Source organism: Palaemon carinicauda, chromosome 10, assembly GCF_036898095.1.
Source record: "Palaemon carinicauda isolate YSFRI2023 chromosome 10, ASM3689809v2, whole genome shotgun sequence".
NCBI classification, from domain to species: Eukaryota; Metazoa; Arthropoda; class Malacostraca; order Decapoda; family Palaemonidae; genus Palaemon; species Palaemon carinicauda.
The window spans coordinates 126,987,063-127,014,886 of NC_090734.1; the positions used below are offsets into that span (position 1 = coordinate 126,987,063).

General features: G+C 44.5%; 1 protein-coding gene across 3 annotated transcripts in view; it reads right to left on the minus strand.

Moving 5' to 3' along the window:
• Positions 1-25,102, minus strand: part of Cndp2 (Cytosolic non-specific dipeptidase 2) — a 36,739-nt gene extending 11,637 nt beyond the window's left edge. For all 3 annotated transcript variants that reach the window (XM_068381792.1, XM_068381794.1, XM_068381795.1), the window contains exons 1-6: positions 24,945-25,102; positions 14,376-14,550; positions 13,953-14,072; positions 7,455-7,610; positions 5,918-6,097; positions 5,443-5,566 (exon numbers count right to left, since the gene is read on the minus strand). In XM_068381792.1, coding sequence (XP_068237893.1) covers positions 5,443-5,566; positions 5,918-6,097; positions 7,455-7,610; positions 13,953-14,072; positions 14,376-14,550; positions 24,945-25,096 — 907 coding nt within the window. In that variant the 5' untranslated portion in view covers positions 25,097-25,102. The remainder of the gene's footprint in view (positions 1-5,442; positions 5,567-5,917; positions 6,098-7,454; positions 7,611-13,952; positions 14,073-14,375; positions 14,551-24,944) is intronic.
• Positions 25,103-27,824: the final 2,722 nt, after the last annotated feature.

The following is a 27,824-nucleotide window of genomic DNA, read 5'->3' on the forward strand; positions in this document are numbered from 1 at the left end:
AGTTCGTTTTAAATAGAACTTAAGAGCTCTTACAGGGCATAAGACTCTTTCTAGTTCATTTCCAACCATACGATAAGTTTGGAATATCGAACGATATTGGCCAAGGCCGAGAAGGCAGCTCGTTTTTGGCTAGAAAACCAAGTTGTAGAACATGTAGCCGTTTCGGATGAGAATCCGATATTCTTGCTGAAGGCATGAATCTCACTGACTCTTTTAGCTGTGGCTAAGCATACCAGAAAAAGAGTCTTTAAGGTGAGATCTTTCAGGGAGGCTGATTGTAGCGGTTCGAACCTGTCTGACATAAGGAATCTTAGTACCACGTCTAAATTCCAACCAGGTGTAACCAAACGACGCTCCTTCGTGGTCTCAAAAGACTTAAGGAGGTCCTGTAGATCTTTATTGTTGGAAAGATCTAAGCCTCTGTGACGGAAGACTGATGTCAACATGCTTCTGTAACCCTTGATAGTGGGAGCTGAAAGAGATCGTTCTTTCCTCAGATATAAGAGGAAGTCAGCTATTTGAGTTACAGAGGTACTGGTCGAGGATACGGATACTGACTTGCACCAGTTTCGGAAGATTTCCCACTTCGATTGGTAGACTCTAAGGGTGGATGTTCTCCCTGCTCTAGCAATCGCTCTGGCTGCCTCCTTCGAAAAGCTTCTAGCTCTCGAGAGTCTTTCGATAGTCTGAAGGCAGTCAGACGAAGAGCGTGGAGGCCTTGGTGTACCTTCTTTACGTGTGGCTGACGTAGAAGGTCCACCCTTAGGGGAAGTGTTCTGGGAACGTCTACTAGCCATCGAAGTACCTCGGTGAACCATTCTCTCGCGGGCCAGAGGGAAGCAACTAGCGTCAACCTTGTCCCTTCGTGAGAGGCGAACATCTGCAGTACCTTGTTGACAATCTTGAACGGAGGGAATGCATATAGATCTAGATGTGACCAATCTAGGAGAAAGGCATCTATATGAACTGCTGCTGGGTCCGGGATTGGTGAGCAAAATATTGGGAGCCTCTTGGTCATCGAGGTTGCGAAGAGATCTATGGTTGGCTGGCCCCAGGTGGCCCAAAGTCTCTTGCATACATCCTTGTGGAGGGTCCATTCTGTTGGAATTATTTGTCCCTTCCGACTGAGACAATCTGCCATGACATTCAAGTTGCCTTGGATGAACCTCGTTACTAGTGATATGTCTAGACCTTTTGACCAGGTGAGGAGGTCCCTTGCGATGTCGTACAACGTCAGAGAGTAGGTCCCTCCTTGCTTGGAGATGTACGCCAAAGCCGTGGTGTTGTCCGAGTTCACCTCCACCACTTTGCCTTGAAGGAGAGACCTGAAGCTTTTCCAGGCCAGACGTACTGCCAGTAGCTCCTTGCAGTTGAAATGCATTGTCCTTTGACTCGAGTACCATATTCCCGAGCATTCCCGACCGTCTAATGTCGCACCCCAGCCTACGTCCGATGCGTCCGAGAAGAGAACGTGGTTGGGAGTCTGAACAGTCAGGGGAAGACCCTCTCTTAGGTTGATATAGTCCTTTCACCAAGTCAGACAAGACTTTATCTTTTCGGAAACCGGGATCGAGACCGCTTCTAGCGTCTTGTCCTTTTTCCAGTGAAAAGCTAGATGGTATAGAAGAGGACGGAGGTGTAGTCTTCCTAGTGACACAAATTGATACACGGATGACAGCGTCCCTACCAGACTCATCCACAGCCTGACTGAGCAGCGTTCCTTCTTCAGCATCTTCTGGATGGATAGCAGGGCTGGGGGCTGATCGTCTTGTTCATCAACGTCCTCATCAGAGGGTTCCTCATCCGAAACTGATGAGGAAACGGCAACGGAGTGGGCAACGTCTGACTCGCTGAATCCGGTCGCACTGGTGGATGCGTGACGGAGCCGGACGCAATATCATGGAACTGCTGCACAGTCTGTGAACTGTCAACAACCATGGGTGCACGAGGAAGCACAGCGTCAACCCGAAACTGTCTAGAACGTCTGGGTTGTGCAGTCAACACCCTACCGAGTTGCTGAGGTTGACGCACTGCGTCACAACAAGTCACCTCTGCTGGTTGTTGAACGTCCTGAACGTCAACAACCACCTCCGAGCGTCGCTTAACGTCACCGTGCGGCTGGCAACCCACACTGGGTCGCATCGGTGGAGGAACCACCTCAACTGGCAGACGCGAGTAGGTTACCTCAGCGTCAACAGGGCGCACAACCGACCGGTTGGAAGGTTGTTGGCCAGAAGGTTCTTCTCCGCATTTAAGTCCTCTATCAAGGACGCAAGCTTGGACTGCATGTCTTGCAGCAAAGCCCATTTAGGGTCTACGGGAGCAGGTGTGGCAACAGACGGGGTTAGCGACTGAGGCGGAACCGTTTACCATCCCTGAAAGCCTTGTTATGCGTGACCTAATAGTACAGCAAAACTTCAAAGGCTCGACAACAGCTGAGAAGTTGACCTGTAAACAACTTGGAGCGTCTCCTGGCTAGGCGCCAGGGAGAGTCTACCAGAATTGAGAAGTCTATCTGGGCAGAGGCATGAACTCCCAAGCCGAGAACTTCTCTCGTGTCATATCAGACTCTCGCTCTATAAACCAGTTTAAAAGAAGGGAAAGCAAAGGCTGTATCCCCCAAACTCCTCCTGGTGAAAAACCAGTCGCCTAGCCAACGTAACGCTCTCTAGGAGAGCGAGAGAGCACTAGCTTAAAAACAACGGCTTCGAAGTAGCTAGGCCTAGTGTAAGCTCTGACGTTTAGGCGAACGAGGAGCAGCAGTTACAAGATCCGGACGAAGATCCTTAAAAAAAAAATCATCATGATTTAATTAAAGTCCATAGGAGGCTAAGCAGCTTAAGGCTCCTCTCCATCTGACAGAGTCCTCAAGGGAATATCAGTAGGAGGGAGAACAGCCACTTCCTCATCTACAGGAACCTTGTCCGATAAAAGCTGAGTCTCTCACTGGTGCATTAGTAGCGGACCAGAACGCAACGTCATGTAACTGCTTGACAGTCTGTGAACTGTCAACAACTGAACTGTCAACCACAACAGGTGCGTGAGGACGTACAGCGTCCACTCGAGACTGCTTTGACTGCCTAGACTGAGCAGTCAAAACAACTCTAGAATGCGGAGGTTGACGCACAGCGTCAAAACAAGTCAACTCCGATTGTTAGTGAACGTCTAGAACGTCAACAGGAGTATCAGCCAGTGGCCTAACGTCCAAAAGCGGCTGAAAAACCACACGAGACCGCATCGAGTGTGGTTCTAAACAACCTGACTGACGTGACTAGGCTACGCCAACGTCAACAGTAAGCACAAAGGAACGTTAGGTTGGCTGAAAGCCAGGATATCGATGAGATAAACGGCTAGACTCAACGGACTAATCGGCAGAATAGTCTTCCATAAGGGAGGCAAGCATATACTGCATGATTTGCCATATAACCCCTTAAGGATCAACGGAAATGGTTGTGGTAATAGACGAGGGTAACGTCTGTGACCGCAACACTTTGCCTACAAAAAAAGACTTTCGGAGTCTGTGTTACGCTTTTGTTAGGCGGCGAGCAGTTATCCGATGACTGCATAGGGTCAGAGCTGTCCTAATGGCTGTAACCAGGACGCTGGACCTGTCCTGAAAGGACTGACTTTCGCTTAAGGGCTTCGAAACCTTGTGACAGGTTTCTTATGCGAAAAGCCTACGGATGGCGAGGAGAAACAACGTCTCTCTCGTCTTATGGTAGGGGAGATCTTGGTAAGATACACCCGATACCATAGAGGGAAAACGTCTGTTCGTTGGTCAAGGCCTCTCGAACCCATAAGTCGTTCGACATTACTTCTCCCCTGGGCTTGGGAGCTTGCAAGAGGTCCCGGACTAGGTGAACGACAGGCACGAACAGACGAACCCTCGGACGCAACACTGTAACACTTTGCGCCTCGGACGCAACACTGTAACACTTTGGCCATATCACTTTATCACTTCGATTTTCTGTTTTGCACTTATTTCTACCTGAAACACGCAATTCTACCCTTCATTAAAAGGTAGTAATTGCGAAATAAGTCGTATAATGCAAGTTCATACCAGCAAAAAACAGAAAACATATTTTAAGATAAAAAGAAAAATCAGTGGCTGGGAAAGAGACTAAACACTAGTTCATATAACTACGTTTTCAATCTCTCACCGCACATAGCCTGGGGACGAGAATAAAAACCTAAAAACGTTTTATCCTTCCTCCCCATACAGAGACTAGGGACGAGAGTAACACGAGAACAACGTTACCCGCTTGAACGGAACGTTTTCTCTCCTCTCTCTCCCTCCGTCTCAATCTCTCTCTCTCTCTTTCTCTCTTGATTTCGCACCTAAGAGAAGAGCCCAATTATATTTCGTCAAAAAAACATGTTATTTGACTAAAGGAAAAAACTGAAAGGTTTTTCAAATAAAAAGTTCCTTTAAATTAGAATTTAAAACATTTAAGCTAAGAAAGAATGAACAAAACGTCAGAATCGATTTACTCTTACTGCAAAGTGAAACCGTGATACACTCTCTCTCTATCGTAACGATAGAGCGCATGTTGAACGTCCTGAACGTCAACAACTGCGTAGCATAAAAAACTAAACGTTAGTTCATCTTTGAAAACAGTACGAAGACTATCAAAGAAATTCTTTCATAAAATATTACATTTAAAAAGTTTAAATTCTTTAAAAGCTAATTACGATATAAAGGGCTCAACGTTGATTAACTTCGGTTCCAAGTTAGGACCGCCTACTATCAGGAAAGGTCGCATATAAACAAAACATTAAAATCTATTTTTATATGTTTATAATAAATGGAAAGTTAATCGAAGAGGCCTAATAAGGGCGGAGAGATATAAAATATATATATCTATAACGTGATAAGATAATTACTAAAAACCTAAACAAAACGAGTTCAAGTTTTGAGATGAAGATAAAACACCTGCATAGCGAAAGCTCAAAACTAGAATAGTGTACTTCACCAAATAGTTGTGAAAACAAATCCAGTTAGCAACAGCGAATTAGTAGGTCTTGCCGGTAGCCCTACAGAGAGAAAATTGAGTTCTTTGTTTACATTGAGTACTGAGTACCTGCACGACAGATGGCGCTGTTGAAGTACACCCCCTACCTGCATAGCGATCGCTGGCGGATTTTTAACGTAGAGTTTTCTGTCGAGCAACAGAGTTGCAGCTTATATAATCACCGGCTAAGTTTAATATTGAAAAACTAGTCTTCATCAACCATAAGACTAAAATTATCCTCCTCTAATTATTCTTGATGTAAGTCTTTTCCATTAGTCCATACAGAGTACCATATAATCCTCTACTGTTTAAAACAATCCAGTCCTTCCCATTACAGTACAGAATACCCTAACGACAAAGCCCATCAAACAATGATAGCACTTTCCTTTCACAAATACTTATTGTGTCAAAATCTCCATGAAAGACTAACCTGGAATAAGTATTTTTCCTTTATTATCTAAGAGAGTATTCATCAAATAGATAAGATCAGCCATGGCTTCATGGACAGTGCCACCAAAAACTCCAGAGTGAAGATCCTTATGACAACATTCAACCTGTAATTTTAAAAGTTACTATGTTGAAAGGTACATTAAAAATGCATATTGAGAAAATTGTGGATGAGTAAGACCTTGAATCAATATGCTTTCCATTTCAGTATAGAAATAGTTCACAATAACTATAAGAATAAATAATACATCACACAATATAAATGAAACTTACCTAAATATAGATGGAAATTTATCATGAAATTCTAAAAGAATGAAACTAAATTTTGAAAATAATTCAATATAATACTAATAAACGTAATCTTTAAAAAAATACCTATGGTGCAGTAAAATTAGAATCCAGCATAGAAAGTGATAAAATTAAATATTAATAACATAATTAACAGAATAAACACTTACTTCAATACAATAATAACATATACCACGAAGTCCATATGTGATACATGGCTTATTTTTGCCCAACCAATAGTTGTCAGATATACAGACATAATCTGTTCCTGCCAAGAACTTATCTTTCTGGGCCTTCAAAAGTTCCTCCAAACCTTCTGAACCAGACTCTTCCATCCCTTCAAAGACAAACTGAAATGACCAAACATTTTACAATTTATTTTTTACAGATACAGATTTAAAGGTCAAACAATCCTCTAAAACAGTGGTTCCCAACCTTTTTTCTGTCATTTCCCCCCTTGCACCCAGTTCAACCATCCAGATTTCCCCCCTTCATGCCCACTCGCCTGCCTCAGAAATGGGCATGACACTTCAATTCTCCTCTTGAATATCATGTCAGTGAGAACTGATATGATCATATCACAATTGAATGGCTAACAACAAATTGCCGCACGTACTATGAGGACATTTTCCGCTCGTTTTATTTAGTAGGTAGTTAATTATTTCCCCCCTGGAAGCTTCAAATTTCCCCAAGGGGGAAATTTCCCCCAGGTTGGGAACCACTGCTCTAAAACATGTGGTTGTAATCACACACAGGTTATACTACATTTGGAGCAAAATAATAAAAGTAAAATGTGTATAAAAGCAGAGTTGTTACTAACTTCATATTAAAATTTAACTTTAGGCCTAAATTTATCAAATTTCATGAGTTCCTTATTTACCAGCTACATTGAGAAGACTCATTACAAGGCTTCTCTTTAGGAAATATGTTTTGCAGATGCTTCTCTCTTCAAATGAATGATAAATGTAAAATACAGTACAGTATATTTTAGCTTGGGATAGATATATGGAATTACTGTACTGTAATCTGTGAAATATCTTGAATGTTAAATATAGATTAAATTAAAAGGTCTTTGTTACTTATCCAGTTTTTGTTGCTTATCAGGAAATGAGACCCAAAATAATCAAAGATGATGGTTACTGTTTATATTCAAGAAATTCTCCCTTAATAATACTTTGGCTATAAGCCTAACAGTATGATCCTTATAACTGTGATGCCATTATTATTTCATCTTTATAATTATTATAGTTATCATTATAAGATTCCTCTTAACAACGGAATTCATAAATGCCAGACTATCTTGGAATGCTCAAGTTCTTGATGTAATTTCTCATATTCCACAAAGGAGATAGGCAAAGCTGTTGTTAATGAAGGCTAAAATAACAATATGGAAAAAGATAAGAGACAGGGTGGTAAGCTCTATGTGAAGGATTTTTCTCAACAATAAGCTCATCAATCTTTTTCTTCATTACAAAAGCAGGTAAAATGCATTATTCCCTTTCATACAAACATATTCCAAATTCATCCTTACCAGACAGACCTGAAAGCTATGTACTTCACGGTAAAATCAGATACTGTATCCTTATTACAGAATAGCACAAAATTACAGATTAACATTGTGAAACCATATAAATATTCTTGACATGTTAAAAGGTACACTGTAGCAGAATGGCAGCAAAATGAAAAGTTACATTAGTTATAACTAACCTTGATATTGACTGGGACATCCTGACCAGTCTTTTGGAAAGCTTCAACAGCATGAATCCAACCAATGACAGGTCCTTTGTCGTCAGTTGAACCACGTCCATACAGCTTGCCATCCTTCTCAGTGAGGACGAAGGGTTCTGTATCCCATCCGTCTTCCTATAATGAAAAGTTTCAAGAACTTAAAATAACGTTAATTATTTTGAGAATAAAGGTACAGTACTTTATAGACAATGTAAATCCAACTGGACACAATCTAACCACAGAATTTGTATCACTCAAAACTTTCAAGTCTATAATACAGTCTATAACACTTGTATAAACTAGTTATCACCTTTTAACCCTTTTACCCCCAAAGGACGTACTGGTACGTTTCACAAAACTCATCCCTTTACCCCCATGGACGTACCGGTACGTCCTTGCAAAAAACTGCTAACTACATTTTTTTTTTCCTATTTTTGATAATTTTTTGAGAAACTTTAGGCATTTTCCAAGAGAATGAGACCAACCTGACCTCTCTAGGTAAAAAATTAAGGCTGTTAAAGCAATTTAAAAAAAATATACTGCAAAATGTGCTTGAAAAAGAATAACCCCTGGGGGTTAAGGGTTGGAAAGTTCCAAATAGCCTAGGGGTAAAAGGGTTATGAGTCTGAAATTACATAAACCTCTGTAACCTAACTAACTTGTTCAGAGGAGGATAAATGTCAGGATGCTAGAGAACTTCAAATCAAATCAAAGGAGGATACTAAATATGATATTTTAATTATAAAATAAATTTTTGAATATACTTACCCGGTGAATATATAATAGCTGCAACTCTGTTGCTCGACAGACACATACATAAAAAAACTCGCGAGCGATCGCTATGCAGGTTGCGGGTGTGCCCACCAGAGCCAACTGTCGGCCAGATACCACTCTCGGATGTAACAAAACCTTCAATTCCTTCTCATCCCACTGCGTCTCTATTGGGGAGGAAGGGAGGGTCATTTAATTTATATATTCACCGGGTAAGTATATTCAAAAATTTATTTTATAATTAAAATATCATTTTTAAATATTTAACTTAGCCGGTGAATATATAATAGCTGATTCACACCCAAGGAGGTGGGTAGAGACCAGAGTTAATTATGTTTACAGCGTATAAGCTAAGAGTTTTTTCATTTTGGCAGTTATCAATATAACAAAACCAAAATAAATAGGTACCTGGTGAGGAAGTTGACTTAGACGATTACTCTACCTTGTAAGTCTGTCTTCCTCACGGAGCCCAGCGATCCTCTTAGGATGCTGACAGACTCCCAGGAGCTGAAGTATCAAGGGCTGCAACCCATACAACAGGACCTCATCAAACCCCTAATCTGGGCGCTCTCAAGAAATTACTTTGACCACCCGCCAAATCAATCAGGATGCGAAAGGCTTCTTAGCCTTCCGAACAACCCAAAAAACAATATTAAAAACATTTCAAGAGACAGATTAAAAGGATATTGGAATTAGGGAAGTGTAGTGGTAGAACCCTCACCCACTACTGCACTCGCTGCAACGAATGGACCCAGTGTGTAGCAGTCCTCGTAAAGAGTCTGGATATCTTTTAAGTAAAATGACGCGAACACTGACTTGTTTCTCCAAGAAGTCGCGTCCATAATACTTTGCAGAGATTTATTTTGCTTGAAGGCCACGGAGGTTGCTATATCTCTAACTTCGTGCGTCTTAACCTTAAGCAAACATCGGTCTTTCTCATTCAAGTGAGAATGAGCTTCTCGTATTAAAAAAATCTGATAAAATATGACAAAGAATTCTTTGACATAGGCAATGAAGGTTTCTTAACTGAGCACCATAATGCCTCAGATTTCCCTCGTAATGACTTAGTACGAGCTAAATCGAACTTAAGAGCTCTAACAGGACATAATACTCTTTCCAGTTCGTTGCCTACGATCTCTGATAAGCAAGGAATATCAAAAGATTTAGGCCAAGGACGAGAAGGCAGTTCATTTTGGCCAGGAAACCAAGTTGAAGTGAACAAGTGGCTTTTTTCTGTAGAAAAGCCGATGTTCTTACTGAAGGCATGAAGTTCACTGACTCTTTTAGCCGAAGCCAAGCACACTAGGAAAAGTGTCTTGAGGGTGAGATCCTTCAGGGAGGCTGAATGTAATGGCTCAAACCTGTCTGACATGAGGAACCTTAGAACCACGTCTAAGTTCCATCCAGGAGTTGCCAAACGACGTTCCTTAGAGGTCTCGAAAGACTTAAGGAGATCTTGGAGATCTTTATTGTTGGAAAGATCTAAGCCTCTATGTCGAAAGACCGAAGCCAGCATGCTCCTGTAGCCCTTAATCGTGGGAGCTGAAAGGGAGCGAACCTTTCTCAGATGTAAAAGAAAATCTGCGATTTGGGCTACAGAGGTACTGGACGAGGACACAGATGCTGACTTGCACCAGTCTCGAAAGACTTCCCACTTCGACTGGTATACTCTAATGGTAGAAGCTCTCCTAGCTCTTGCAATCGCACTGACTGCCTCCTTCGAAAAACCTCTAGCTCTTGAGAGTCTTTCGATAGTGTGAAGGAAGTCAGACGAAGAGCAGGGAGGCTTTGATGGACATTCTTTACGTGGAGCTGACGTAACAGATCTACCCTTAGAGGAAGACTTCTTGGAAAGTCTACCAGCCATTGAAGTACCTCGGTGAACCACTCTCTCGCGGGCCAGAGGGTAGCAACCAACGTCAACCTTGTCCCTCCGTGAGAGGCGAACTTCTGCAGTACCTTGTTGACTATCTTGAATGGTGGGAATGCATATAAGTCCATAAAAGACCAATCCAGTAGAAATGCGTCTATGTAGATTGCTTCTGTATCTAGGACTGGAGAGCAAAAGATTGGTAACCTTTTGGTCAACGAGGAGGCAAAGAGGTCTATGGTTGGTTGACCCCAAGAAGCCCAAAGACTCTTGCCCACGTCCTTGTGGAGGGTCCATTCCGTGGGTATCACCTGACCCCTCCGACTGAGACAGTCTGCCAAGACGTTCAAGTCCCCCTGGATGAATCTCGTCAACAGGGAGATGCCTCGAATTCTAGACCATAAGAGAAGGTCCCTTGCGATCTCGAGCAGCGTGAAGGAGTGTGTGCCTCCTTGCTTGGAGATGTACGCCAAAGTTGTGGTGTTGTCTGAGTTGACCTCTACCACTTAGTTTCGAAGACGCTTCCTAATATCATCAAGGCCAAGTGGACTGCTAATAGCTCCTTGCCGTTGATGTGCATGCTCTTCTGACTTGAAGTCCACAGACCAGCGCATTCCCGACCGTCCAGGGTCGCACCCAACCCAAACCCGACACGTCTGAGGACAACACGTGGTTTGGGTTCTTGACTGCTATGGATAGTCCCTCTCTCAGACTGATATTGCTGTCCCACCATTTCAGGCATGCCTTTATTGGTTCGGAGACTGGGAATGATACCGTCTCTAATGTCTTGTCCTAGTTCCAGTGAGAGGCTAGATGGAACCGGAGAGGCAGAAGGGGTAGTCTCCCTAGTGAGACAAACTGCTCCAGGGATGAGAGAGTCCCTACGAGACTGTTCCAACTCCTGACTGAATAAACGTTTTCTTTTCAGCATTAGTTGGACTTCGAGCAGGGCTTGACTGCGAATCTCCAACCCCAAAAATAGAATAATCTGGGATGGGATCAGTTGGGACTTTTAGGTTGACCACAAGTCCCAACTCCCTGGCCAGACTCAAGGTCCAATGTAGATCCTGCAGACAGTGAAGGCTGGACGATGCTCTGAGAAGCCAGTCGTCCAAGTACAGGGAGGCTCGGATCCCCGATAGCTCGAAACTGGTACCCCACATTCCTGTAAACAAACCTCAGAAACGGTTGGGAATCCGGGTGTATAGGAATGTGGAAGTATGCCTCCTGAAGGTCGAGAGAGACCATCCAGTCGCCTTCCATAAATGCTGTCAAGACAGCCTGGAAGACTTCATCGTGAAGTTTGTCTTGACAATGAACACATTGCGCGCACTTGCCTCTTACGTACTCCTGCAGTGAACATGGCTGCCAAATCATGGAGCCATCCCTGAGGGACTTGTTCCTGCAGAGAACGTGGCTGTCAGATCATTGGAGCCATCCCTGAAAGCCTTGTTTATGCATGACATAATTGTACAGCAAAACTTCAAAGGCTCGAAAACAGCTGTGAAGTTGACCTGTAAAATCTTGGAGCGTCTCATGGCCAGGCGCCAGGGAGAGTCTATGAGGTTTGAGAAGTCTATCTGGGCAGAGGCAGGAACTCCCAAGCCGAGAACTTCTCTCGTGTCATATCAGACTCTCGCTCTATAAGTCAGTTTAAAAGAAGGGAAAGCAAAGGCTGTATCCCCCAAACTCCTCCTGGTGATAAACCAGTCGCCTAGCAAACGTAAAGCTCTCTAGGAGAGCGAGAGAGCACTAGCTAATAAAACAACGGCTTCAAAGTAGCTAGGCCTAGTGTAAGCTCTGACGTTTAGGCGAACGAGGAGCAGCAGTTACAAAAAGATCCGGACAAAGATCCTTAAAAATCAGCAAGATTTATTTAAAGTCCATAGAGGGCTAAGCAGCTTTAGGCTCCTCTCCGTCTGACAGAGTCCTCAAGGGAATATCAGTAGGAGGAGGAACAGCAACTTCCTCATCTGAAGGAACCTTGTCCGATAAAAGCCGAGTCTCAAGCAAGGGAGAGACCTACCGTGGTGGCAATGCTTTACAAGCAGAGTCCACACGCACTGGTGCATTAGTAGCGGACCAGGACGCAACGTCATGTAACTGCTTGACAGTCTGTGAACTGTCAACAACAACAGGTGCGAGAGACCAGGACGCAACGTCATGTAACTGCTTGACAGTCTGTGAACTGTCAACAACAACAGGTGCGTGAGGACGCACAGCGTCCACTCGAGACTGCTTTGACCGCCTAGACTGAGCAGTCAAAACAACTCTAGAATGCGGAGGTTGACGCTCAGCGTCAAAACAAGTCAACTCCGATTGTTAGCGAACGTCCTGAACGTCAACAGGAGCATCAGCAAGTGGCCTAACGTCCAAATGTGGCTGAAAATCCACACGAGACCGCATCGAGTGTGGTTCTAAACAACCTGACTGACGTGACTTAGCTACGCCAACGTCAACAGGACGCACAAAGGAATGTTAGGGTGGCTGAAAGCCAGGATCTCGATGAGATAAACGGCTAGGCTCAACGGACTTATCGGCAGAATAGTCTTCCATAAGGGAGGCAAGCTTATTCTGCATGTCTTGCCGTACAACCCATTTAGGATCAACGGAAATGGTTGCGGTAAGAGACGAGGGTAACGTCTGTGACCGCAAAACCTTGCCAACAAAAAGACTCTCGGAGTCTGTGTTACGCTTTTGTTAGGCGGCGAGCAGTCTTCCGATGACTGCATAGGGTCAGAGCTGTCCTAATGGCTGCAACCAGGACGCTGGACCTGTCCTGAAAGGACTGACTTTCGCTTAAGGGCCTCGAAACCTTGTTTCAGGTTTCTTATGCGAAAAGCCTTCGGATGATGAGGAGAAAATCGTCTCTCTCGCCTTATGGTAGGGGTGATCTTGGTAAGATACACCCGATACCATAGAGGGAACGTCTGTTCGCTGATCAAGGCCTCTCGAACCCATAAGTCGTACGACATTACTTCTCCCCTGGGCTTGGGAGCTTGCAAGAGGTCCCGGACTAGGCGAACGATAGGCACGAACAGACGAACCCTCGGTCGCAACACTGATAACAATCATAAAATCCTTAGAAATTATCCTGATAAGATTGTATTGATTATGGTAGTATCTCTCAAGCCATGTCCATAAACCTTAAAACCACAAGCTGTATTCAGATAGTGGAACAAAATTTATGCAAGTTCTATACTAAATTACAGTTTCTTTGTTAACAATTGAGAACTTACCCAATACAGTGCCTCATGTCCAACAAAATTCTTCACAATGTACAACGTACGGTTTCCCTAATATTACTGATATTCAAATATTATATAATCCCATTACAGTACGTTTTAACACAACTCTTTAACGAATGACATTCACTGCCTGAAAGCTAGAAGAATGCCAATCCTTGTTAGTTAAAATCCTTTGGCATATTGTTAACTCATGACATTTTCTCCCTTTGTAAAAATTATCATCTTTACAACCTACTTCCCATATAAAAATATGGGTGTTTCCTAGTAACAAAAGGGTGTGACAATTTTATAATTTCTGGTAAAACAATTACCATGCAAATAAAGAGAGAGAGAGAGAGAGAGAGAGAGAGAGAGAGAGAGAGAGAGAGAGAGAGAGAGAGAGAGAGAGAGAGAGAGAGAGAGAGATGGTAGACTGATTTTTCACTTTGGCATTGCTCATGGCCTTGTTATAAAATACAGTGCATACTTTAGTCTGCTCTGTTGTAAACCTAATGGACGATAAAAAAACCTATTATAGTAAATACTGTATACTGAAATATATGTGATAAATCTTTACAATATCAAATGAAATAAGACAACTGTTCAAACCTTCAAAGCTGGCTGCACATCAAGATGACCATAGACACACAAGGTCTTTTTCTTGGGATCTGTTCCTAGCTGCCCAAACAAACATGGAGGGAGTGGTATTTTACTGCCATCTGGAAGAGTCTGTAAAAAAAATAATAACAGTAAACAAGAAGAAAAAAATGTCAATCAAATGATGAAAAATAATAGAGAAAGCAAATCTTTTCTGCATATAACAAACACTAGATGGACTTCAGGTAAACTTTATCATTTACTTGACTTAAACCATGACATTTTATGCTAACCTACCAAAACTTTACTTTGATACAATAATAAAAAAAGAAAAGAAAAACTGAACATATAAATATCACTAAAATTTCATCATATCTACCTTATTGATAAAACCATACTGTTTTTCTGATATCATTAAACAAAGATGAATAGTACCTGTTCACCAAGTTCATGTAGATCACACTTTGCACCCAGAGCTTCTAACTTTGCCTTAGCCCATTCTATCTGCTTCTTGATTTCTGGGCGCTTCTCGGGCCATGCGGAAACAGATTTTATGGCGACGGCTTCCCGAAGTACATCAATGAAACGACTTTTGTTGCTGTCAATGTACCTGAAATATTTGTGATAACATTCAAACACCAATCAGAGACCTGCATTTTACAATATTATTTGATTTTCCAGTAGCAAAAATGCAGGCTTAGAAATGTACTAAACTACCCTTACATCTACATGATCTAATGGCCCTAATTCTAACTATATTTTGAGAAGAGAGTAAAGCAGGTAGGCTAATACAGCAGAATGGATTAAAATGAGTGACTGCACTGCACAACATGGGCATGTATTACAGTGCTGTAATGTATAACATGAAAACCGGTATGTGAATCCAATGAAAATGCATTAAACCAGTATCCCAATATTCAACATATTCAAACATTCAGTAATTTGAGAGCTCATTTTGTGGTGGTGTCATTCGCTATTATTAAAAGGGATTTCATTTCAGAGTCAGGTTCCTGCAATGTGTGTAGAATAATTTTTAACTCCATCCCATGTAGGTTAGATGCTAAATGACATTAGCTTAAAAGACTACATTGCCTGTCATGATGACTCAGTATTTTAAGTCGAAGACAAGTTTGTCTAATATGACAAATTCGGAGATAATTTGTATTTTTCCTAACCATACAAACCTTAGCTATTTACATAGGGTATTACTTTCGGCGTAGCTGAAATGACGAGCAATTAGATTTTAACGAGGGTTAAACTACCCCCGTGCTAGTTAGCACGGGGGTAGGGGAGGGGTAGCTAGCTACCCCCACCCCCCACACACACACCAGTGAGCTGCCTCACTTCACTTAGAGGTAGGACTTGTCTTGGGAGACAGGGCTGGCGGGCAAATGTGTGTAAATAGCTAAGGTTTGTATGGTTAGGAAAAATAAAAATTATTTCCGAATTTGTCATTTGCTCCGTAACCGAAATACAAACCACGCTATTTACATAGGGTGACTTACCCTTAGGCTAGGTGGAAAGTCCCCAGCCTTACTGGCTTTGGCTTACCCGGAGACTCAGAATCCGAGTGAGCAGCACTCGAGAAAAAGAGTCCCTGCACCTCGCAAGTTTCTTGCTACGCAAGAAACGTGCGGCCTACATAAGTTGTGTGTGGAGAAATGAAGTGTGACTCGTTCTAGGAAGTTGACCTGAAGTCCTTTATATGGAATTCTAGGCTAGGACGTCCCAATACCACCTCGTCAGGGTATGGGGGACGCGACAGTATTATTCTTAATACTAGGAACACAAGGAAGCATGGTTTACCTGCAGAGGTTTGAGGTCAGCTATGCAGAGACCCAGGATGCTGCATTCCCCAAGAGAGGGGAGGATGAAGAAAGAAGTAAGGGCCAGACATACTCTTTCATTCACGCAGACTAAAACCGGGTAACAGTGCCCTCAACCTTCTGCTACTTGTCCATTAAGGAGCCTGAGGTTAGACCAGCTGTTGTGCAGCCACCACAGGGCCGATAGAAAAAGTATCGAGGCTCCTGTGGGTCACGTCCTGCAGGTAGTGGGCTGTGAAGGTCGTTTGACGCTTCCAGACCCCAGCTTGTAACACCTGCGTCACAGAGAAATTTCTCTTGAAGGCCAGGGATGTGGTGATGCCCCTGACATCATGTGCCCTAGGGCGACGTGACGGAGGAGGGTCTGGATTCAAGGCATGATGAATGGTCCGTCGAATCCAGGCTGAGATGGTATTCTTGGTGACCCTCCTCTTCGTCCTTCCTGTGCTCACAAACAGAGCTTGCATGCGGGGACGGACTGCAGCTGTTCTCTTCAGATAACGTCTCAGACTTCTTACTGGGCAAAGTAGCAGATGATCTGGGTCATCTGTTACGGAACGGAGACTCGTAACCCTGAAGGAGTCGAACCGTGGGTCCGGCACTCCAGGGTTCTGAGTCTTGGCAACAAACTCAGGGACGAACCTGAACGTTACCTCCCCCCATCCCCTTGAATGGGCGATGTCGTATGAGAGACCACGAAGTTCACTGACCAGCTTGGCCGAAGCCAGAGCGAGCAGGAATACCGTCTTCCAAGTCAGGTGTTGGTCAGAGGCCTGGCGTAATGGTTCGAACGGGGGTCTCTTCAGAGCCCTGAGGACCCGAACCACGTTCCATGGAGGAAGTCTCATTTCCGACTGAGGGCAGGTAAGCTCGTAGCTTCGTATGAGTAAGGAAAGTTCCAGAGAGGAGGAAATGTCTATTCCTTTCAGCCTGAAGGCTAGGCTTAAGGCTGAGCGATAGCCTTTCACCGCCGAGACCGAAGGGCGCATTTCCTCCCGCAAATACACGAAAAACTCCGCTATTGCTGGAATAGTGGCATCGAGGGGAGAGATACCCCTCCCACGACACCAACCACAGAAGACTCTCCACTTCGCCTGGTAGACCCCTGCGGATGACTTTCGCAGGTGTCGAGACATCCTTTCCGCAACTTGTTGCGAAAAGCCTCTCTCAGTGAGGAGATGCTGGATAGTCTCCAGGCGTGAAGCCAAAGCGATGCTACGGCTTTGTGGAAGATGTTGCAATGTGGTTGTCTGAGTAGCTCGTGTCGTGGGGGAAGCTCTCTCGGGAGTTCCGTCAGAAACTGCAGAAGGTCCGGGAACCATTCTGCATGATGCCATAGAAGAGCTATTAAGGTCATTGACAGGTTGACCGATAGTCTGGTCTTGTTGAGCACCCTTCTCATCAGACAGAACGGTGGGAAGGCGTAGACGTCGATGTTGTCCCACCGTTGTTGGTAGGCATCTTGCCAGAGTGCCTTGGGGTCTGGGACTGGGGAGCAGTACAGCGGCAGCTTGAAATTCAAGGCTGTAGCGAACAGGTCCACTGTCGAGGAACCCCACAAAGTCAGGACTTTGTTGGCTACTTGAGGATCCAAAGACCACTCGGTACTCACTATCTGCGAAGCTCTGCTCAGACTGTCGGCGAGCACATTCCTTTTGCCAGGAATGAAGCGAGCTGATAGACGCATCGAGTGGACTTCGGTCCATCTCAGTATCTCTACTGCAAGATGGGATAGCTGACGTGAAAAGGTACCTCCCTGCTTGTTGATATAAGCCACTACTGTGGTGTTGTCGCTCATCACCACCACGGAGTGGCCCCCCAGGGTCTGTTGGAACTGTTGAAGGGCCAGAAATACGGCCTTCATCTTTAGCAGGTTGATGTGGAGGTACTTTTCTGATTCTGACCATAAGCCTGAGGCCCTCTGGTTCAGAACGTGGGCCCCCCACCCTTCTTTTGATGCATCCGAAAACAGCATCAAATCCTGGGGAAGGACGAGAATATCCACTCCCTTTCGAAGGTTGTCGTCGGTCAGCCACCACCGCAGGTCCGTCCGTTCCGAAGGTCCTATCAAGACCAGAGAGTCAGGGGAATCGATACCTTGATCCCACCGGGACTTGAGCCGCCACTGCAGAGATCTCATCCTGAGGCGGCTGTTGGGAACTAGACGGGCCAAGGAGGCTAGGTGACCTAAGAGACATAACCAAGATTGGGCTGGAAGATCTTCTCGACTGAGGAAAGGCTCTGCAACCCTCCTCAGCCTTGCTATCCTGTCGTCTGATGGAAAGGCTTTGTGGAGATTGGTGTCTAATATCATGCCTAGCTATACCAGTCATGTTGGGAGCAGAGAGGACTTCTCGAGATTTACCATGATCCCTAGATCTTGGCAAATTCCCAGAAGCCTGTCTCAGTGTCGAAGAAGGGTTGACTCCGAGTCTGCCAGAATCAGCCAGTCGTCCAGATAACGGAGGAGACGGATGCCGTTCCTGTGCGCCCACGAAGATATCAGTGTGAACACTCTGGTGAACACCTGAGGTGCTGTGGCGAGACCGAAACACAGCACCTTGAACTGGTAGATCTTGTTGTCTAGGCTGAATCTTAGGTACTTCCTGGAAGACGGATAGATTGGGATCTGAAAGTACGCGTCCTTCAGATCCAGTGTGCACATGAAGTCTTGCGGTCTCACTGCAAGTCTGACCGTGTCTGCTGTCTCCATGCTGAATGAAGTTTGCTTGACAAACTTGTTCAGGGCTGAGAGGTCAATGACGGGTCTCCAGCCTTCAGACGCCTTCTTTACAAGAAAGAGTCGACTGAAGAAGCCTGGGGAGCCGTTGACGACGACCTGGAGAGCATCCTTCTTGAGCATGGTCTCGACTTCGGCCCGAGGGGCTAGCCCCTTTGCCGATCCCATGGCATAGGAGCTCAACGACACTGGATTCGCTGTCAGGGGAGGTTGAGATGTTATGAACGGGACGCGATATCCTTGTCCGATCACAGAGACCGTCCAGGAATCGGCCCCGTGTTGCTGCCACCTGTGCACGCAACTTTGCAGGCATCCCCCTACAGGTGGACACACGGGGATTGCCAATCCTAGTTTACGGCCTCGGCCGCTCCTTCTAGGATTCCTGCCTCCCCTGGAGGAATTTCCGCCCTTCTTGTCTTTGACAGGAAAGGGCTGCTGTTAAGACACCTTTGTCTTAGCTGCCGGAGCCTGCTTCAGTGTCCTGCGAGGCTGCTGTTGCTGTTGAGGAGCTGGAGGTTTGTAGGGCTGAGATGTATGGGCCTTCTGGAGGAGCGAATCATGACTCGTCTTCCTCCACCTCTCAGCTGTCCGTTCTATATCCTTGGGCTCAAACAGGTTTCCTCCAAGGATGGAGGAATGCCTGAGCTTGCTGACATCCACAGCGGGGACCTTCGGGTGGAACCTCTCAGTCACCGCATCACGTCGCTTTAGAATCGAGTTAGCCCACAGGTTAGTGACCTGGTGAGCCAAGAACTCGATGGAGCGCGTGCCCGAGAGGAGGAAGGTCTCCAAGGCCTTCCTATTGCTCTCCTTGGACAAGTCCTCAGAGCGCAATAGGATGCCCAGAGACCCCAGCCAGACATCCAGCCACGAAGTGGCCTGCATGGCACACTTAGCGACTTTCTCTTGGCTTAGGATCTCCGACGCTGAGAATGTCACCTGCCGGGCATTGAGTTTCTCTAGAGAGAGACCCCTGGTGAGCTCTTCCACAGAGTGGTGGTGGAGGGGAAGAGCTAAACAAGACTCCTCCATGATCTCAAAGTACCTCCTCTGCTGAATGCGAGGAGGTGGGAGGAGCTTGTTCCCGGCAGAAGAACGGCTGGAGGTGGCGAGCTCGGAAAGCTGGCCCTCGACCTTGTCCCTGGCACTCTTCACCCCCTGGGACCATGGCAGGGCTGCACTGGCCTTGGGGGGTTTCTGAATACCATAAACTTGGTCCAGGACCGTATCCTTGCCTTCGCGGGGGGCGGTCTCGGGGTCCTTAAAACTATTGAATTACCTCATTAGATTAAGGACCTGCCAGAAGACATGCTCTAACTCGCGCTGCTCTCCTCCTTGTGGACTGGCAGCTAAGTCTCCTGTCCCCATTGGCTCTTCTTGGGGGGACATGCGGACGTCCTCCCGGGGAATGGTTGACTCTGGACGAATCCTCGAAGATGACTTGGGTATCGTCTTTGAGTCCTTGGGCTCCCTTCCTAGGAGGGATACAGGACTCTAACAAAGAGGTCTGGAAGGTCCCTCCTACGTGAGACGTTTCTCTTCCTTGAGGTGGGGTTCCTCCCATTGGTGCCGTGGGAGAGTACCTCACCTCGCTGGATTCTCCTGAGGACGGGAAAGCTTTGACAGCAGGAGAAGGAGAAAACGCCTTCCCGACGGACCTCTTGGGAGCCAGCTTAACCCTGGGAGAAGTTACCGCGAAATCCACTCCTCTCCTTCTCTTCAGCGGGGGCGAGGGAGCTTTTGGTTTTAGTCCCAGATCAGCGAGGACTGGCTTCATAGCCTGCACGACCGCTTTCATCAGGGAACCAAACCTAGGCTGGCGGCTGACTAACGCAGTGTCAGCGATTCCCGCTGGAGGGAAGGGGATCGGCTAATCCTTAGGAGTGGATACTACTGGGCCTGCCTGAAATGAAGAAAGGGAAGAAGAATGTTGCCTGGACCTCTCCGATGAATCTTCCTGCTCCTGGATGCGTGCTCGGCGTTTACGAGATGGCGATCGCGAGGATGATCTGGAAGCACGCGGCCCCGGCAACTCGCAAGGTTGGGCGCGCTGCGAAACCCGGCGGGAATCGCGTTGGGGGTCGCGCTGGCGCTCGTGCGATGGCAAAGCCGCTGGGTTGCGCGTGGGCGACCGTTGGCGCGCAGGAGCGGGGGCGCGCGGAGATGCGGGCGAGCAGGCGAAGGTGTGCGTGGAGGCACAGGTGAGGGTGTGCGCGAGTACCCAGGAGATCGCTGGCGATCAGGAGAGCCATGGCGCGTAGGCGATCGGTAGAGCATAGGCGAGTATAAGTGCGATGGCGCGTTGGCGAGCGATGGCGCGTTGGCGAACGATGACACGTGGGGCGAGTAGGCGACCGACTGCGCACAGGCGAGTTAGCGCGTGGGCGAGTCGGTGACCTGTGGCGATCAGACGCGTGGGCGCGTTGGCGAGCGTTTGCGCAGGGCCAGGGGGCGTTGATGTGCTCGAGGGCGGGCTCAGGAGTCGACTCGTGGGGGCGCGGGCGCGCATGCACTTTAGAAGTGCGGACAGGAGAAAACGCACGGTGGTGCGCAGGCGGTGGTTGACGCGCAGGGGAACGCTGGCGAGGCAAAGGATCAATGTCCTTCCTGCGCCCAGATCCAAAGGTCGTGGGCGCGTGGGCGAACGTTGGTGCGCATGGCGCACATCAGGAACTGGGCGCGCAATACTGCGCTGACGAGCAGGAGGTTGACGGCGCTCAGGAGACTGTTGATGACGCGCGGTGCGCGCAGCAGGGACAGAAAAGCGCTTGCGTGCACGCGAGCGCTGGCGAGCAGGAGAGTGATGGCGATCAGGAGAGCGCTGGAGATCAGGAGCGCGCTGGCGATCAGGAGAGCGCTGGCGATCAGGAGAGCGCTGGCGAGAAGAGTCTGATGACTCATCTGCTGGAGAGCGCTAGCGCGCAGGAGAGCACTGACAAGCAGGAGAGCGCTGGCGAGCAGGTGAACGCTGGCGAGCAGGAGAGCGCTGGCGATCAAGAGAGCGCTGGCGAGAAGAGTCTGATGACTCATCCGTTGGAGAGCGCTTGCGCGCAGGAGAGCACTGGCAAGCTGGAGAGCGCTGGCGAGCAGGTGAACGCTGGCGAGCAGGAGAGCGCTGGCGATCAAGAGAGCGCTGGCGAGAAGAGTCAGGTGACTCTTCAGCAGGAGAGCGCTTGCGCGCAGTTGAGCACCGGTGAGTAGGTGAGCGCTGGCGAGCAGGAGGGCGCTGGCGATCAGGAGAGTGGTGGCGCTTGCGCGCTACTGAAGGGCGCACAGGTGTAACCTGACGCGGAAGGGACTTTGCCACATCGTGGTATAAGCCCTTCTGCCCCGAAGGGACCGGTGCTTGAATTAACAAGGAGGATCTGGCAGGCGCAGGAGATCGCGAATGATCTGCGGAGAGGTCCAGTGATGTCACTGCCACGGTCTGCTCCCGACGAGAAGAATCCTTTGCAGGGGACGACGAAGATGAAGACCTGAAGAGAAGGCGCCTCTTAACTCCCTTGTAAGGAGAAGGAAGGCCTCGGCGGCGAAGAGGAGGGCGAGCCTTACGGCGAAGAAGACCTCGAGGCAGGGTATCACCGTCATGAATGTTCCACAGGGGCGGTCGGGGAGTCCAGGGCACTTCCGCATAATGGGAAGAAAAGGTAGAGGCCAACTTCAAACACACAACTGTAAGAAAAAGAAAAACAGATTAAGGCTGTCAAAAATGCGAGGACGAGACAGACACGTCTGTATATCGTCCGAGCCAGAAGTGAAAGGGGGGTAGTTTAACCCTCGTTAAAATCTAATGGCTCGTCATTTCAGCCACGCCGAAAGTAAACCCTATGTAAATAGCGTGGTTTGTATTTCGGTTACGGAACAAACTACATTTCATGACGTTAGCTCCAGTACAGTATAAGGTTATCTTCCTGGAAATGTAACAATATTGTAAAAGCATCTTGAAATGTAAGCCAATGTGAGTATCCACAACTAGATTCTTTTAGCTTATCTACAAAATCAAAATTAAACTAAATATGTTAGTGAGGATAAAATATAAGTTAGGAAGCTTTAGTGACAATCAAGATAATATCAATAGCAAACTAATCTAACTAATAAAATCTGAAATCCAGGTGGGCTACTGACCGGTAACTTGTCTATCAGTACTGCATTTTGTAGGGGTTACTGAATATTATACTGTGTTGGTATTGTTTGAGTAGCAATAGCAACCAGCTGAAGTTGAAATAAAATTCACAATATGTGCAGTGATTCATCATACTATCAAAACTAAAATCCCAAAGTCGGTTTACTATGTCGTACATAATGCAGCCAACCGGAATTGTCAACACAAGACTAGCTACCTACTGGGTACATGTATTCAAGTTGAGAAGCACCTCAAATATTGGTTTTAAAGTCTTCAAATGCTGACCCAAGATTGTACAATGCTCTCTTATAGTAGATTTGACAGTTAATAAGGGTTATGCCGTATGACTCCTTAAATGTGTTCGCATGTTCATGCACATGAAGATTAAATTTAAGGATCCTGAAGGGCATAATCACTGGAGTGAGGCCAGTAAAGAAGCCTACAGCAAGTAGGCAATGTAAATACATTGGTACTGTATACTATATATGAATTTCACCTTGCATTAATATGACAGTATTGGATATTTTCATTTTCACAATTTTGTTCCTTTTATGCAACTATTTTCCATGTAAATATTTCTGGAAACACAATGTTGTTGCAAAAAAAAAAAAAAAAAAAAAAAATTAATTAATCTTCCTTTGACATTGGAGCCCAACATCTGTACACAAGGGTAAGGATGCAAGTTGCAAGGCCGCAGCAACTTGGTCATATTATGGGTTACCTTAGGGTAGCATAAAACTTATCAATTTCCTTACAACTCTTAACATTTCAACATCAGTTGTCACCGAAAACAAGATTACAATATTCCGTAAAAATACACAAAAGAATTAAATCAATGCAAGGTAAAATTGTAAATGTTCACTGTTACGTGTTCTATATTGAGGATATGATGAAGGTTACTATGTTGATCCACAACTACCTAACCTACCTTATGATTTAAACCATACCTACTTGTACTTTTGGCACTAATGTTCTTACATTACATTTTCCCCTTACAAGATCGAGCAAGAAAACCTTTCATTCTATTTCAGTAATGCTCATGATGAGAACAAGCCTGGGAAAATAAACCTGGGTTAGTAACTGAGAGCAGATCTCTTTACATGGTACCTGGTAATTTCTGAAGATACTGAGAAGAAGGGAGCCAAAGGACTAAAGCAAAATGCTATTTCTTGGTGTGGGTAGAGTAGGGTAAGGGTAGGGGTAGGGTAAGGGTAAGCCTAGATTTTGGTTGTGTTCTTTAAAGCCTAGACTAACATTATCAATGTTAACACCAGTCTCGTGACATAATAATATTCAAGTTCTACGTTCATTCTTCTACAAACTGACTTAACAATGTTATGCTTAAATATGTAAAAAGGTTAAAAAGGTTAATCCTTTTATTACCACTTAAACAGGGTGTTGGGATGAAAGTTGTTAGGGAAGATTCACCATCAGGGCAGGCATAGTGTCCTACCTCAGAACAGTGCAAGGTAAGCTTTTGAAACATTGTTGAAAGTATACGTACGCCATAATCTGAATAAATCAGGTTATATGCTAAAATCATCGGTACGTGTGCAGTTAATTGGGTCACGAGGTATGGCAGTCGCATAGAAAATGAGAATCCTTCCAAACAGTGTCTGTCGTAACTCACTGGAGCATATTTACGCATGTGATGGTCTGCCATAGGAACACTAATTATTCACTTAATGGTCTTTGCTTGACTGTAAAAATGCTTTGCTTGCAATTAACATTATCTCCCTTTTCCTATGTGCTGGCAAATAGTAAAAGTCATGCTGCACAAGTTAGCAAATATTTTTGTGAACCGTTATTGGTAACCCAACAACCTACAACCTACCCTAGGGTATGTAGTCGAGTCACAAAATATTTAATTTTTTGGCACCAAAATACTCGCCCATGCAGTTACCGAACCAGCACATGTACCACTTTCCAGAAAAGAGGAGCATAGAGATAATATTAAATTGTAGAGATAATATTAAATTGTGAGCCGCACTTCTGGCCAGAAATGGGCTCTTGAAGCTTGGTAAGTTATCAGATAGCATACAGTATAAGCAAAAAAATTTCTCTTACTAAAGTAATCTCAAATATTTAGGTTGTGTAAAATTACAAGAAATACAATATTCTGATATTGTACGAGTTTACCGGAATTTTTTATTACATAACACATGGCCTGTTAAACCTAGGGTGAAAACTTCACTACCGGTAGGGCTACCTACCAGCATAACTTAAACTAACCTAGTTTACTCTGCACGTGTTAACCGAATTGTATTAAAACTCCACGAACTACTCTTACATCAAATGTTACTCTTGATACTTACTTGAAGATTTTCCCTAGATGTTCTGGAACTGACATTTTCGAGTGATTCCGTGAGAGTAGCAAACGAAGACTAGCCGTTAGCGACAGATAAATTCCACCTGGGGACAGCCGGTCTTGTTTACCTGTCACCGCCCCTTCCCTAGGACCCCTCATGGGTAGAGGGGGTGATGAGAGAAGTATCGTACATTTTGTAATAATTGATGTACTTTTATTGTGTCCCAATTGGTTATTAAATTTTCTAAGTATATTTCATATATTTGTCGAGGATAAACATCGAAACTTAATCTAAAGTGTTATTTAGCGCTGAATATTTCTTATAATTAACACAATTCGTTTTTATTTTAAAGAAACGGCAGCTAGAGCCTACTTGCCTGATGCACAATAACATCCATGGACATTAATAGTATCCATTCACATGACAAACTTCAGCGTAATTTACTGGTTTATTTTACCGTTTTTACGGAGTTAAACAAACTTTAATGTTTGCGGGTGCTATACAAATTTAAGCTCAAAGTAAAAGAAGGTTTTTAAGGCGGACTGGTTATCAGCGGCCCTTTTCAGTCTTGGTTAGCATTTTACCTCGTCATCGGAATATGTAATGTCCATCAAATGTCAATTTAAAGGTCTGCATTCCTGTTCTGAAAGAAAACGTGAGACAAATAAGCGGAAGGCTTTGGCGATGAAGGGTCTAATGAGAAAGAAGATTTAGTATATTTTCGATAAAAAAAAATGAAAGTGACGGAAAACAATGACATTATGATTGACCAAAACATGATGTGTGAATGGGAATCTTCTGGTACACAAGATATGCCTAACCAGAATTATACAACGACTTAATGTTTCAAAGTAAACGTGAACTTTGGAAATATCGATTGAAAATAACTGAAATGTATTGTATATTGCACCACTGTAGAAAAAAACTGAAATAACACTGAACATGAATAAAGAACTATACAGTTTGAATAAACTACTATACAGTTATATAGATGTCCAAATTCCTGTTTTTTTTTTTTTTTTTTTTTTTTGCAAAAGCTCACTTCCTGATATAAGAAATGCGTTATTTTTCTATTGTGAAGTATGCTAAACTAGAAAGGAATGCTTACACACTTACAGTTTACATAAAAGACTTCTAACCAACCCTTTGATTATACATATTGTTATAGTGACAGGCGAGGAGTGCTTGCGTGCGTGCGCGACACACACACACATACACACACACACACACACACACACACACACACACACACATATATATATATATATATATATATATATATATATATATATATATATATATATATATATGTGTGTGTGTGTGTGTGTTTGTGTGACTGTGTGCGAGTGCGTGTAATACACACACACACACACACATATATATATATATATATATATATATATATATATATATATATATATATATATATATATATATATATATATATATATGTGTGTGCGTGTGTGTGTGTTTGTGTGACTGTGTGCGAGTGCGTGTAATACACACACACACACACACACACACACACACACACATATATATATATATATATATATATATATATATATATATATATATATATATATATTTATTTGGTGGAGATGTTATCACCGTTTTTAATTTTTTTTTTGTGGGGATATTAAAACCCATTTTTTTTGTGGGATTATAATTCCCATTTTTTTTATTTTTTTTTTTTTTTTTTTGGTGAGGATATTATAATCCCATTTTTTTTTCTTTATATTTTGCGTTGGGATATAATCCCTCTTTAGTTTTTTTTCCTGTCCTTCCCTCTCTTCTCATGAAGGGCGAATCTATTCAACTGACCATCCCGTATCAAATCCCGACTCTGCTCACCAACTTTCTATATGATAGAGTTCCTTTAATTCCGGATATATCTGGGACAGACCCTTTACAAGCTGGTTAGCTATAGATTCATGTTCCTTTCCATTATATCTTTATACTTCTCATAAATTGCAAATTCGTCTACCACGTGAGTTAAATTTCTAATTTCTACCAGTGTTTTACTCTTCTCGTCGGCCTCCATCAACGTATTTCCTGCGGCCCTCTCCTCCGAGAGGTCTCTCTTCAGTAGTCTATTCTCTGCTTTAACACCAGCTGCTACTTTCCAGAGTTTTTCCAGTTCTTTCTCATCCATTTCCAGATCACGCACCAGGTCGTTCTTAACCAATACTCCAGTCTTCAATTAACTATTCTCATCCAGGACAGTATCTAATCTAGTCCCTATTCTGTAGACCTCTTCTACTGCAGCATGCAGTTCACTTTCTAAAGATACCTTTTTCAAAACTTTTTCGTTCTTCAGTCTCTTGTTTTCAGCCTTAACACTATCCAGTTCAGCCCAGAGGTTTCAGATCTCGTTGTCAGCACTTTCAGCTTATTCTTCCAAGTCTTTTTCCAGAAGTTTCTCGTTGGCTGTCTTCAGATCACCCGTTACTCTTTCCAACTTCTCGAGTATCCGAATTTCCCCATTGGTATTTTCTAATTCATTTTCTACTGATGCCTTGGCCAAAAGCTCATCACGAAGTTCATCGTTTCGAGCATCAGCCCTTTTGTAGACTTACCATGAGATAATATTCTTATTGGCTCTTTCTAAATCGTCTTCTAAAGCTATATTAGCGATGTTATTATTAGATAACTCAATCTCTCATTTGCCTTTTCAGTTTCTTGCTGTATTTTAGCGAAGAAATCGTCAAACAACTGAATTCCATCCTCTGCACCGTCCAACTCCTCACTTAAGTCCTTTTCATGTACTTCCTCCATTTCTGTATGTTCCATAGTTTCTCCTGCCAAATGATTTGTCCCATCGTAGGCTGCTGCTTGTAATCTCTCCATTTCCTCCCGATCCATCAAATCTAAGAATTGTTCTAC